Source organism: Chelonoidis abingdonii, chromosome 26 (genome assembly GCF_003597395.2).
Source record: "Chelonoidis abingdonii isolate Lonesome George chromosome 26, CheloAbing_2.0, whole genome shotgun sequence".
Classification (NCBI taxonomy): domain Eukaryota; kingdom Metazoa; phylum Chordata; order Testudines; family Testudinidae; genus Chelonoidis; species Chelonoidis abingdonii.
In genome coordinates, this window is record NC_133794.1 from 4,812,217 (window position 1) to 4,824,889 (window position 12,673).

General features: G+C 52.7%; 1 protein-coding gene across 5 annotated transcripts in view; it reads left to right on the forward strand.

Annotated features, from left to right (window-relative positions):
- CC2D1A (coiled-coil and C2 domain containing 1A) overlaps positions 1-12,673 on the forward strand; it is a 41,106-nt gene that overhangs the window by 23,035 nt on the left and 5,398 nt on the right. For 4 of the 5 annotated variants that reach the window (XM_075061032.1, XM_032780352.2, XM_032780348.2 and 1 more), the window contains 9 exons: positions 115-188; positions 2,486-2,544; positions 2,631-2,682; positions 3,749-3,848; positions 5,386-5,476; positions 6,193-6,324; positions 6,934-6,989; positions 11,191-11,257; positions 12,315-12,441. In XM_075061032.1, the coding sequence (XP_074917133.1) occupies positions 115-188; positions 2,486-2,544; positions 2,631-2,682; positions 3,749-3,848; positions 5,386-5,476; positions 6,193-6,324; positions 6,934-6,989; positions 11,191-11,257; positions 12,315-12,441 (758 nt within the window). Of the gene's footprint in view, positions 1-114; positions 189-2,485; positions 2,545-2,630; positions 2,683-3,748; positions 3,849-5,385; positions 5,477-6,192; positions 6,325-6,933; positions 6,990-8,237; positions 8,359-11,190; positions 11,258-12,314; positions 12,442-12,673 lie in introns of those variants that run through there. The other variant, XM_032780353.2, reaches the window with a different exon arrangement.

Consider the following 12,673-nt stretch of genomic DNA (forward strand, 5'->3'; position numbering starts at 1 on the left):
CCCACCCCCGCCGCCCCCCTGCTTCCTGTCCCCTATCCCCAAGTCACTACTTGGCTGGATGGAGAAGGTAGGAATTATTTGATGTTTAACCTTCTTTTTGCCTTATTCTTGAAGGATCTTTCCTGAGCTGAACAGCAATGATATGGTCCTTACTATAGTGAAAGGGATCAACCTCCCAGCTCCTCCAGGTAAAACAGCAGTTGGCTCTTATTAGCAAAGGAGGGGGTGAAGGGGATGTGTCTCATTACCATAAGCAGAGGTGCTGAATGGTGGTTTCGCTCTGCGGTGGGAATAATCTATTCTGCTAATGCGGTGACCGATTGGAGCAGGTGAAGAGCCCCAGGCACTGTGACTGCTGCCGAGTGGGGTATCAACCAAAGGGGGTGGCCTAGGTGCAGTGGGAGCATGGCGCTTTGTCTGACGACATTGTGGGTGGGGCGGGATGTTGCTACAGTGTCTGCTCCAGCTCTTGGACTCCCACGCTTTTTAATTACCTGTTGTTAAAATGCCCCAGAGACTATTGGTCAGAGCACCAGCAATTGTCACTGGTGCTTTTCCCTGCTCTTCTCATATGGGATCCCCTTGTGGACTGGTAGGTGCATCAAAAATTGTGTGTCTGAAACACGGTTATGCAGAGCTGTCCCAATAAGGAGAAGAGCCCCACTGCGGTTGGGGCTGAGATGATTAGAATATGGGAATAAAAGTCAGGAAAAACGAGTTCCATCCCAGTCTCTGCCACTGATCATGTGACCTTGGGCAAGTCATTTAGCCCCTGTGCCTCAATTTCCCCATGTGTAAAATAGGGATAGTAGCACCTAGTTCTTGGGGAAGGGACTGAGAGACTTAACATCTTAATTGTTTGCAGTGTTGTTGTAGCCATGTGGGTTCCAGGATATCAGACAGAAAAGGCAGGTAAGGTGATACCATTTATTGGACTAATTTCTGTTGGTGAGAGAGACAAGCTTTCGTGCTTACAGAGCACTCTTGTCTGTGTAGCTCAAAAGCTTTTCTTTCACCAGCAGAAGATGGTTCAGTAAGAGATATTATCTCACCCACCTTGTCTCTTTAATTTAATTTATTAATGTTTCTTGTAGACTTTGAGATCCTGGAGTGAAAATTGCTATGGAAATGCAAAGTTACAATTTATGAGGAACTTAAGTGCTGTAGAAGATTTACTGTCTCCATAGTCCCCATATTTTCAGCCTCAGTTGGAAATAACTGTCCCCTGCAGCAACTCTCTCTCTATTTGTCTAGGTACTTGTACTAGGTACTCGTGTAGGTACTACTCCATCACCCTAATAGCTGAGTGTCTCACAGATGTTGTTTATTATCACAACACTCCTTGGAGGTAGATCGGTATTTCTATCCCCATTTTACAGAGGGGGGAAATGAGACACCCAGAGATTATGTGACTTGCACAAGGTCACACAGGAAGTCTGTGGCAGAGCCACACACTGAAGCTATTTCTCCTGAGGCCCAGTCCTTAATCCTGCTGAAGAGCGTTGGCTCAGGTTAACTTTTAATGAAATGTATCCAGTCATTAGCAGAGGAGGAACAAAGTGGGATATGGGACGCTAGGAGGGTATCAGACAAAAATAACACCAAAATATGATCAAATAGCAATAGCTGGGCATGAGGTAGATGGTGGTAACTGTGAATGTGTGGGAAGAAATGAGCAGAACGTGAGAATGCACAGATCTAGGATGGATTATAGACCCTCTCAGAGTGAAAGTGTTTGAGCTGGTTGGGAAATGGGTTTTTTTTCCCCCAGCAGAAAATTTATTTTTTGTGGGAAAATTTGAAAACTACAAAATTTCTATTCAGGAATGCTGCCTTATGGGAGTTGTAGTTTGGGTACCTTGTGCTCCCATTCTCCTACAGACTGGGCTCCCTGGTTCATGTGCATCCGCCATGGTGAACCCGCTCCCCAGCAGGAGAGGGGAGTCAGTACATTCTGGGAGTCCCTGACTATAGTCCATCATGGAAGATGTAGTCCAGCCCAGGAGCTCGGCTAGTAGAGGAGAATGGGGACTTGAGACAGTGGAACTACAGCTCCCATGTGGCAGCGTGGCAAATTATCAAAACAGAAATACTTTGCTTTGGGGACATTTGGGGTTTTTGCAGAAAAGCCAAAACTTTCTGTGGAAATTGGATACTTCTTGTGAAAAATATCTTTGAATCAAAACCTGACTTTTCCATCACAGAAGAGTTTTTTGACAGTTTTCAGCCAGTCCCAGAAAAAGAATTTGTCTTCAGTGTAGGCTGGAACCTTCTGTCTTAAACAACCATTTCAACTATCCCAGACATCTCCAGTACAAATTAATCTGTCCTTTGGTTAAAAAGCTCTCTTCCCCCAGATAGATAGCTTCAGGGGGGATTGCTCACTCCCAGCGACCCTAGCAGAGTGCTTGGATTTTTATCTCATGTGTTGCATATTAGGTCTTCTCCTTTAAGCTATAAACTGGTGGGTTTTTTGTATTTTAAGGCGTGACTCCCAATGACCTGGATGCCTTCGTACGCTTCGAGTTTCCCTACCCCAACGCGGTGAGTTTTGAATGCTGCCCGGCGACATTCCCAGGCTTCAGTAGGGAAGGCTCAGTTCTCATCCTCTCTTGTGTCTTGTGTTGTAGGAGGAAGCTCAAAAAGATAAGACCAACGTGATCAAAAACACAGATTCACCCGGTAGGGGAGTTATGGATGCGTGTGTGTGCGTTTGTGTTGGGAGGAGGGTTCCCTTGCATTAGCATTTCATTTCTGAAGACTAGAGCGCTGGCCTTAAGGTGATCTGCATGTGGAATGAGCCCAGGTGACAAAACACCCCATATGTAATCGGGCAGTCTCTGCTCAAGAGAGTTGCAGAGCAGGAATAGAAATGGATGGGACAGGTCAAGACTGGTTCCGCAATGAAGCACTTAGATACTGCAGGATCCTGGATAAACAGCATTGCAGGTGCACGTCAGTCTTCTATCTGGGGACTTGGGACGAGGAGAGCAGAGAGGAGCAGGTCAGGATTGAGGGACAGTCGCTAAACTGTGTGTGAGGAGCTCACGGGTGGAAAAGTGGGGAGCCAGCAGGCTGGGACTGAGAGGCATCAGCATGGCTGTGTGTGTGGGGAACCCAGGACTGGTGTATTAGGGTGGGGTGGGGTGGGTGGTTGGTAAAGGAACAAGATTTCACTGTGGTGGCAGAGCTGTGTGGGCAAGGACCACACAGTCTGTGCCCCCTCGGTGCATTGCTGGATCTGTTTTTAGTCCGTCTCCTGGCAGCATCACAATTTCCTCTTACCTGACTTGGAAACTCGTTCTGTGAAATACGTTCTGCTTGAGGTTGAAAGACCAAGAGGCTGTAATCTCCAGTGACACGCCAGCTGGTGTCTCGAGGTCTTTCTTCCCAAGACTGTGAGAGGTGATGGCTGTAGTGACTAAAGCAGGGGACGGGGAACCAGGACTTCTGGGTTCTGTTCCCAGCTCTGCTGCTGATTCTGTGATATCTGGGGGGCAGATTACTTCACCACACCGTTTCCTTTTCTCCAGCTATAAAATGGAGCAGGTGGAGGGGTTTGTATTGAGGCATAACGAACTGCAAAGTGCACTGGGATCCCAAGGCAAAAATCATTGCAGCTGCGCAAAGTGTTTCCTGCTAATCCTGTTCCTGGCCTCATGTCTTGCCCAGGGATGCAGTTGCTGGCTCTTCTCTTGGTGTGTAATCCTCATGCTAATACCATGATTTGCTGCTGTTCCCTTGCCAGAATTCAAAGAGCAGTTCAAGCTGTATATTAATCGTGGCCACCGAGGGCTCAAGAGAGTCTTTCAGACCAAAGGCATCAAGTTTGAGGTTGTCCACAAAGGGTGAGTGAGATGCGAGGCTGGGGGCACTGGAGGGCAGGTTTAAATGTCATCCGCAGAAGCTAGAGGGAACCTTCCTTATGACACTCTTGATATGACCTGAAGTGGAAAACTCATGAATATTGGGGGCAGGCAGAAGGTCCGTTGCAGCGTTCAAAGGTGAAATAAACAACGGCTGTTTGGGCTTCACTGCTTATTAACAGCTTCACTGCTGCCGACAGTCGGTCTTCTGCTGAAATCAAAACCTGCAATCCTGTGAGATGGACCAAGTGTGCACACCTCCATGTCCCGGAGTGCTGGTCAGCAGGTTACTGTTACCCTGCGCAGCAAAGGAATAGCACCTACTCTCTGCCCTGCTGGTAAACGCTCTGTGCTGCCAGACAGAGAGCTGGGCTCATTCCCTGCCTGTGTCCCGCCCCTCTGTTGGGAGCATCGCAGAGGTAGCCTGCTTTGGGGAGGAGAACAGTTTGTCACACAGGATATGTCTTCGCTGCAAGTGCATATCCACGTGAGAGCCCACCGGGGCCCCTGGCTGCGTACTCAGGTGATTAGCCCAGGCTGAAGCCTGTGCCACCGTGTTTTCACTGACGCTGTTATCTGTGCTAGCTGAATTAAAGCTAGCACTTGGCTGTGCCTGTGTGTGTGACAGTCACACCTAGGGTGACCAGATGTCCCAATTTTATAGGGACAGTCCTGATTTTTGGGTCTTTTTCTTACATAGGCTCCTATTACCCCCCACCCCCATCCCGATTTTTCACACTTGCTGTCTGGTCACACCTCCCCTTGCACTGCAGCGTAACGGTGCCACTCACTAGGCCACTTAAGAAGCAGCAGTGAATGTGTGTCCCTCCTTAGCTGGAAGAATAGTGGTCATGGTCGAGGAGAGGGTTTGCTGGGTTATCAGGGCTCTGACAAGGGAGGAGGGGAGAGGACTTTGAGTGGAGGGTTGTGAGAGTCTAGGAGACAGAGGCTGCATGAAGCATTGACACTGGTACATAGGAAACTGCCCTGGGAGACAGAGGTTTGGGACTGAGCTGAGAGGAGCAGCAGCTGCCAGAGGAGGAATATTTTGTCCTCTGTAATTAGGCCACTGGTGCTGTAATGTGCTGCACCTCCAGAGCACAGCTGGCCCTTGGGGGGCATAGAGACAGAACCTTCCCCCAAAAGCTGAAACCCTCCTGTTCTCGTGTTTGATCTGTGGGAGCGGTGCTGCACCTCCAGAGCACAGCTGGCCCTTGAGGGGCATAGAGACAGAACCTTCCCCCAAAAGCTGAAACCCTCCCGTTAATGTGTTCGATCTGTGGGAGCGCTGCTGGGATCAGTCACTGCTGGGATCAGTCATTGTGGGAATGGGGGTTGGAGTGGCAGGGTTCCGCCCACTAGTCACTTCTGAGAATTGGATTCCCACTTTGGGGACGTTCCAGGATCAAAGAGGTTTTTGGTGGGAGCTGGGATTGGATGCTCTGGGTTGAGGGATTGATAAGGACTTCAATTTTATGTTGTCATATCCCTTTCTCCCCATACACACACAATCTCCCAGGGGGCTATTCAAGACAGACCGCGTTGTGGGCACAGCACAGCTGAAACTGGAGGCCCTGGAGACAATGTGTGAGCTTCGGGAGATTGTCGAGGTAGGAAACAGTGGAGAGTTCCCCCTCCTCCCTCTAAGTGACACCTGGGTGCGCCTGCCTATAAATCCTGCCCTCTTATCCTTCCGAGTCTCAGTCCCAGAGTTTCCTCCCGGCCCAAGGTGCTGCGACTAGAAAGGAGCAAACAGCAGAGCAGGGGCAGGGGCTGGATGTTATTACCAGCTGCTCTGAACTCTCTGGTCAGTGTCGGGCTGGCTCTGTTACAGGGTACTCCGTCCATTTCCAGCTGCAGTCAACACCTCTCTGAAATGCCTCCCTGCTGTACAGTGGGTAGGGAGTGCACTGCTGTAGGAGCAAAGGCAGACACTGTGTCCGGATGTTTATATTTTAATGGGCCGGATAATTGACCAGTAACGCAGATAATTCTGCTAAAATGAGGATAATCCAGTCTCATGCTTCCCGGCAGGTGACTGCAGGGTCAGGAAGGAATTCCAGTCCCCTTCGGTGTGCAGTATTTCACTGTTGGGCCACGTGCCAATTATGTGCTTCAGCCTGTCTCTGAAGACTCTGCTGGAGAGAGGATGCTGGGCTAGATGGACCAGCAGTCTGCTCCAGGGAGGCAGGGTGCTAGACTAGATATGTCCAGAGATGGGATATTGAACTAGACACCATTGTTTCATTTTGCTTTGGCCTCTTCTTGGTTTTTTCCTGTGTTTCCCCTACACCCACGTCTCTGCTCCATTCTTTTCCATGCCTAGCTACTGGATGGCCGCCGGCCCACAGGGGGGAAGTTGGAGGTGATTGTGCGGCTAAGGGAGCCTCTGAGTTCTCAGCAGCTGGAGACAAGAACAGAGAAATGGCTGGTGATTGATCCTCAGACCATGTCGGCGGTAAGGGCAGCTGTCTTGATGGGGCTCTGGGTTCCCTGTGACCTAGGCAGGATGGTTCTAGGACTGACTGGGAAAGTGAGTCAGATCTGGCTCTGCAGAGACTTTGCCTTAGCCCCAGGCCACTGGCATTGGGCTGCCAGTCAGAGGAGGCGGCGTCCATCCATCGGGGGGTTGGCGTGAGGGAGGGAATGTAAGTCATTCCCAAACAGAGCGGTCACATCTCCCCTTTGCCTGCAAAGCTTCCTCGTGGGCCGGGGTCTGGAAAGCTGGGAGTCGACCTAAAAGAAAAGTTGCCTGAGGAGCAGCATGCAGCAGGTCTGCCTTGGGTCATCCGTGTGAGCTGTGGTGATACTCCGGGGATTTTGCTTTAAAAGGCCCTTTTCCGTTCTAATAGAGAGGCAGCCCAGTCCGGTGTGCAGGGCTCTGTACTGGGGAGATTCTCTTCCCAGCTTTGCCATTGACTTGTGTGAGGCTGGACAAGTCATTTCCCAGTCAGTTAAGTGGGGTAATTATCCTGTCCCGGCCTCTTGTAGAGCACCCAGAAATCCGGGGATGAAAAGGCATCGCACTGCTGTGACTTATTTTGAAAGCTTCTGCCTCTTCTTTCAGGTTGCTCTCCCCAAACCAAAACCAACAGTCGGTCCAGTAAGGGACGTGGGCAACAGGTACGTCCCACTAGCATTGGCTTAGCTTAGTTGTGCTGCTTAGGGTTTTGTCTGTGCTCTAAGGAAACTGTGAGGATTTGTCTGCTTAAGGATCCTTCCCTGCTCCCATTCTGTCGGGGCTACGGGGGCGGGATTCCTGCTGGACATTTTGGATCCCTGGTGAGCTTCTGCTTCTGTAGCTTTGGATGATGAGACATGTGGGCATAAGCAAACTACCCTCAGCTGGCAGTGCTGATATTGTAGACTGTAAACTCCAGGATAATAATAATAAATAATTCTTTGCCCTTCTCTAGGACCTTCTGTCCACTCACAGAATCTCCCTGCACTTCACAATGTCTTCTCTGGGATGTAGGTCAGAATTATCCCCATTGTAAAGATGGGAAAACTAAGGCCCAGAGAGGGTGAAGTGAGTGGTTACAGAACAAACTGGTGCCAGAGTAGGGAACAGAACCCAGATTATTATTCAGTCACTAGTTATCCCTTCCCTGCATGGTGCTCTAACAAACTGCATTATTGTGCAGTATGGTAGCTGCTCATGGTAACGCCCTATGCCAGTTATCAGAGTTATTTTGTAACTGGGGTGGGGGAGATGCTTTTGTTAGAGCAAGGAACTGAGCTCGTTTGCAGCTCTGCCACTAACTCACTGTGTGACCCTGGGCAAGTCACTTTGCTGCCCCATGCCTCAGTTTCCCCAGCTCTAAAGTGGAAAGAACACTTGCCTTCATTGAGCGCTCCTAGATCTATGGATGAGCAGTGGTGTAGAAGTGCAAAGCTGTGCTCATCTGCGACTGATTTTCCATTTGGTCCAGTGGAGAAAGTAACTCCCTCCATCCTGCTGGACAGACCCGACTTCCTGGGTGGGGTGAGGAAAGTTCAGTAAAACAGCAGCACCCACAGAGAGACTTGCCACCGTAGTCTGGACAGCAAAACAGAACATTTGTGTAGCTTTCTAATGCAAGGAGTTGCGGCCACTCTGCCCTTCCCATCTTCGTGTATGGAATGGGGGATCCTGGCTAGATCCTGGGTATGTGGGGAGGGAATCTTGGCAGTGTTGGCTGAGAAGTGCTTTGAGAGGGCAGTGTGCTGTGCTTAGATACCTTAGGCTGTATGGCCCAGGCCCGGCAAGTCCTAGCAGGTTCTCTGAATGGGATGAGCAAGTCTGTGCAGGCCCTGCTGAGATCAGGGCGCAGCCTCTATCTGGCAGTCGCTATTTATGGTCTCTTGTCTCTGTCTTTAATTTCCTTTCAGAACGTCCATCTGCTCAGTGCTCTAGCAAGGCCGGCTCTGACTGGACCCTTCTCCTCCTCTTCCTCCTCTCGGGCCCTAGAAGTTCTTACGTGGAACACCTTTCACTCCTGCTGGCCCTGGAAGAGCAATAGCTTAGAGTGACTAGTGCATTTAGAGCCTCTGGTATTCCAGGAGCCTCCTGCTTCAGTGTAATCCAGGGATACTCTCCCCTTTGCTGGCGTCTTACAGACCCTGCTCCCTACTTCATCCTCCTGCCACCTCTCCCCAGTGGCAGAGTTGAGGTATGCACCTGCTGAGGGGGCAGAGAAAAGGTATGAGGTGATGTGTGCAGAGCAGCATGGGGGTCTCGAACAATTCCTCCGGGAGCAAGGGGCAGAGATGGAGGGAGTGGGGGGCAATGGGTTTTCTCAGCCCCAGGCTGGAGGCAGGGAGGGAGAAGGAGGAGGCTCAGAGGGGCAGAGGCTGGTGAAGAACAGAGGCTCAAGGAGGAGGAAGGCCAAGCAGATACTCAGGAGGAGAGGAGCAAGGAATTGGGTAGGACTCAGAGCTGGAGAGAATAAAATGAAAAGGAGCTGAGGGCAGAGGGCGACAAGCAGGGGCTAGCGAATCCCCTGTAGTCACAGGAAGGGTCACAGCAGTCTGCTTCCCGGTGATGCATCCCGGGCTTAGGAACTGGTCTGGGGAGAGCAAGTGGACCATGGGGGAGGGACAGCAGTTCCCTATCTCCTTTCCCTGCCCGGATCCCTGATTCCCCGTGTCACGGAGTCCCCGGGCGATGCTCTGGAACTGCTCCCCACCAAGCCAGTCAGGACTTTGGGGAGCCTCCTCTCCCTTGGAGCAGACTTGTTCAGGGCAAGAAACTCACACGGCTTCACCTCCTGGGTCTCTCCTTGGAGCATTCAGCATCCTCAGCAAGCCCACCCAGCGGGGTCCTGGGGAAGCCACAGGGTCCTGCACCCCCACTTTGCAGTCAGAGTGACTCTCAGCCAGCCAGTAAAACAGAGGTTTATTCAATGACAGGAACAGGGTCTAAAACAGAGTTTGTAGATACAGCAAACCGGACCCCTCAGCTGGGTCCATTCTGGGGGGCAGTGAGCCAGACCCCTACATCTGCCCTCACTCCTCCGTCCCCAGCCAGCTCCAGACTAACAACCCCCTCCAGCCCCTCCTCTCTGCTCAGCTCCTTTCCCCGGGCCAGCAGGACCCCTGATCTCTTTGTCTCCAGCACCTTCAGCTGGCACCTTTGCAGAGGGGGGGCCCAGGCCATCAGTTGCTAGGAGACAGAGTGCCAGGCATTTAGGTGCACTGGCCCTTTGCTTTGCAGCAAACACACACCCTTATTCCACCACCTAGATACTTAAGAACTGCATTGGGGACACTGAGGCACCAACACAGTATTCAGAGCAAACATTAAGAACAGTCCCAGTTCATCACAGCCCGTGACGGAGGTCCCGGTTCTGGAAGTATCTCTCAGCCTGAGTGCAGCACGTGATGTTCTGAAAGGAAATGGCAAAGATGGGACGTGTGTGGGTGTGTGTGAGAGAGAGAGAGTGAAGAGCTCATGTCTGTGCAGTTTCTATGAGACAAACTAATCCCTCCCCAGCAAAAGGTTTGCCTTAGTTTGTACCAGAGAGCGGACAGCGAGGCTATTAACTACAAGGGGAAACTGAGGCACAATGGAGGAAGTGACTTGCTCAAGGCCATGCAGTGAGTTAGTGACACAGCTGGGAGTAGACCCGAGGAGACCCAACCCCACGTTCTAATCTCCCTCCCACTAACTGCCTTCTGAGAGCCCAGCATCTTTATGCAGCGGGATTTGTGTGGCAGCACTCCAGAGACCTTCCACCTCCTCAGGGCTTGTCAGAGTTGGGGGCCCTTCCTTTAATCTGGTGAATGTTCCCTCTGTGCATTTGGACCGACCCACTTGGTCCAGGCCATGACAGAGGGGCACAGACTCTTCCCAGGGGCCTGCAGCCCATCAGTCACTCTGCTGCATGGCAGGGCTGGGAAGTGAGAGGTAGCTAGAGCTGGACAGGTGGGGGTCTGATGGGAACAAGTCATTGGGCTCCTGTGTTTCCAGGATGTTTTACAAGCGCCGGTAGACCACAGTGCGCTGAAATGCACCGGGTCCGAGTTAATACCTCCACCAATCTCCTGAGCTGTTGGCTCAAAAGGGTTTTCTGCTCACGTGCGGCGGGTGGCTTCTCTGAAGGCTGCGGTGTTGTCCAGGCTGCATGTGGGCTAGTGACTGGACCAAGGGACTGGGTCTCTGGGCTCCTAGGCTGTAGTCACAGCTTTGGAATGGGAGTGGAGTCTAGTGGTTTGAGCTGGGGGGGGTCTGGGGTTGGGAATCAGGATGCCTGAGTTGTAATCCTGGCTGTGGTGGTGGACAGTTCACTTCCCCTCTCTCTGCCTGAGCTCTGGTCCCCCTGTCTGACACAATGTGACTGTACTTGACCCACCCATCCCTGATCCTTTCAACGCCACGTAGCGCACCCAAGTGCCTGTCTGAGGAAAGTGCTGCCTCTGCACCCCTCTCACCTTCACCAGCACGACATCTAGCCAGGCAAAGCCATTGAACTGGGAGCTAGAGTGACTGGCAGGTGTCAGGGGAGCTCATTTCTAGGCAGCGGGAGTGGGTTCAGCTCATAGACGCGTGCTTGCTATCCCTCCGAGGGGCTGATGCCTGCTTTGGAGTAGCAGCTCTGGGGTGAAGTGGGGCATTCTGGCAGGGCAAAGCTTCCCCAGGCCATGAGGATCTCGGTAGGGTAAACCCTGGGATCTCTCCTGCACTGGTGTGGTCTTGATTCCTATGGCCGTCTCTCCTCTCTCTGGAGTCAGAGCGTGTCCCCTCTGGGAAGTCAGAGCGAGGGGAAGTTCTACCTACCTCCAGGGGATGGAATCCTGCCCTTTTCTTGGGTTTAACCAAAGCTAATGTTTCTCTTCCCCCCAGCAAACCCATTCACACTCTGCACAGCTTGAACGTTTTAGCCTTTGACAAGGAGAAGCTGGAAAAGAAGGTGAGTGAAACTTGATACCCTACGCCTGCCCAGATTCTCCAGCAGCACCGGCTCAGCTAGGCCTTGAGCAGAACTCTGTGGGGAAGGGGTGAGGGTCTTCTGCAGCCGCTGGTTATGCCACGAGGGAACTGGGTGATAGAGCTAGAAATAGCAACCCGGAGACCTGACTCCCAGTCGCCTGCCTTGACAAAGCCTGCGCTTACCATCCGGATGGGGAAGCAGCTCACGCTGCGCGTTTTGGAATGGTCTCTGGCCTCGGGAGGGGGTTGAATCCAAGAGGTTGGCTGAGGCCTGTCTCTGTTTAGGAGACTCCCTTTGACTGCAGTGGGCTTTGGATCAGGCCCCAGCACATTAATGCTGTGAGGCTGCCTCTGCCTGGGAGGCATTGATGGGCCCAGGCGTTTCCCTCCGTGGGGTTCACCTTCCCCATAGAGCACCTGTTCAGACCACACCCCACCCTGACTGGGCCAGGAGTTTCAGACGTGTTGGTTCTCTGTCTCTCCCTCGCATAGGCACAGTCTTTGGGGCAGGTCCCTTGTCTCTGCTGGGTGGGTCCTCACCAGCCCTGCTCCCGGTGGGGGTTCCCAATGAAATAATCTTGAGTTCACGAACCCACCCCGCCCAGTGACCGCCGAGGGGAACCAGCTGCTTACGACTTGCAGGTCCCCTGCTCGGTGGGCTGCGACGGCTCTTCCCGCAAGGTGCCGGGTTATGGGAGACGTGGTCCCAGGTCATGTCCCCTTCTAGGGGCAATGTGAAAGGGTGAGAGAATACAGGACGGAGTCCTGCCCTGCCACTGGATGCATCCTCCACTGCCCTGTACAGGAGATCTGGGTGTTGGCTGCTTGGAGGGCAGCAGTGTGTGCACTCCCCATGGGAGTGCCTCTCTCACCGGGTCCTGGCTGCTTTTCCTGAGCTGCTCCCTCCCCAGCCCGCGCTCCCTGCTCCCGGCACCGATTCCCGCACGCAGCTCAGAATGACTTGACGTATGTCAGGGCTTTGTGGGCTCCTCTGTGTTTGCCTGGGAAGCCAACAGGCCTTCTGGCTTTGCTGGCAGGTGCTGGCGTACAGACAGGCTCACAGGCCGCTTCCCAATGAGCTAGTGGAACAGCTCCAGGACATCACGCAGCGGAGCCAGTGGCTGAAATCCCAGCTGCAGCACGGGGGCCCTGCGTTCAGGAAAGGTCAGTGCAGCCCTGTGATCGGAGCTCGTTGGGGGGAGGGGTGCTGTCCATCGCAGTGCTTGTGAGGACTTCTGCCCCAGGGTGGGCACAGCCTGACATCACAAGCCTCCCCCGGCCTCTGCCCTGGGCTGTGGGTGAGACGGGAAAGGGGCTTGGCGCAAGGGACACGTGTCCTACTAGGACTTGGGCAGAGACCAGCGATTTGTCACGTCTGTGGTAGTTCCTGAGCCTC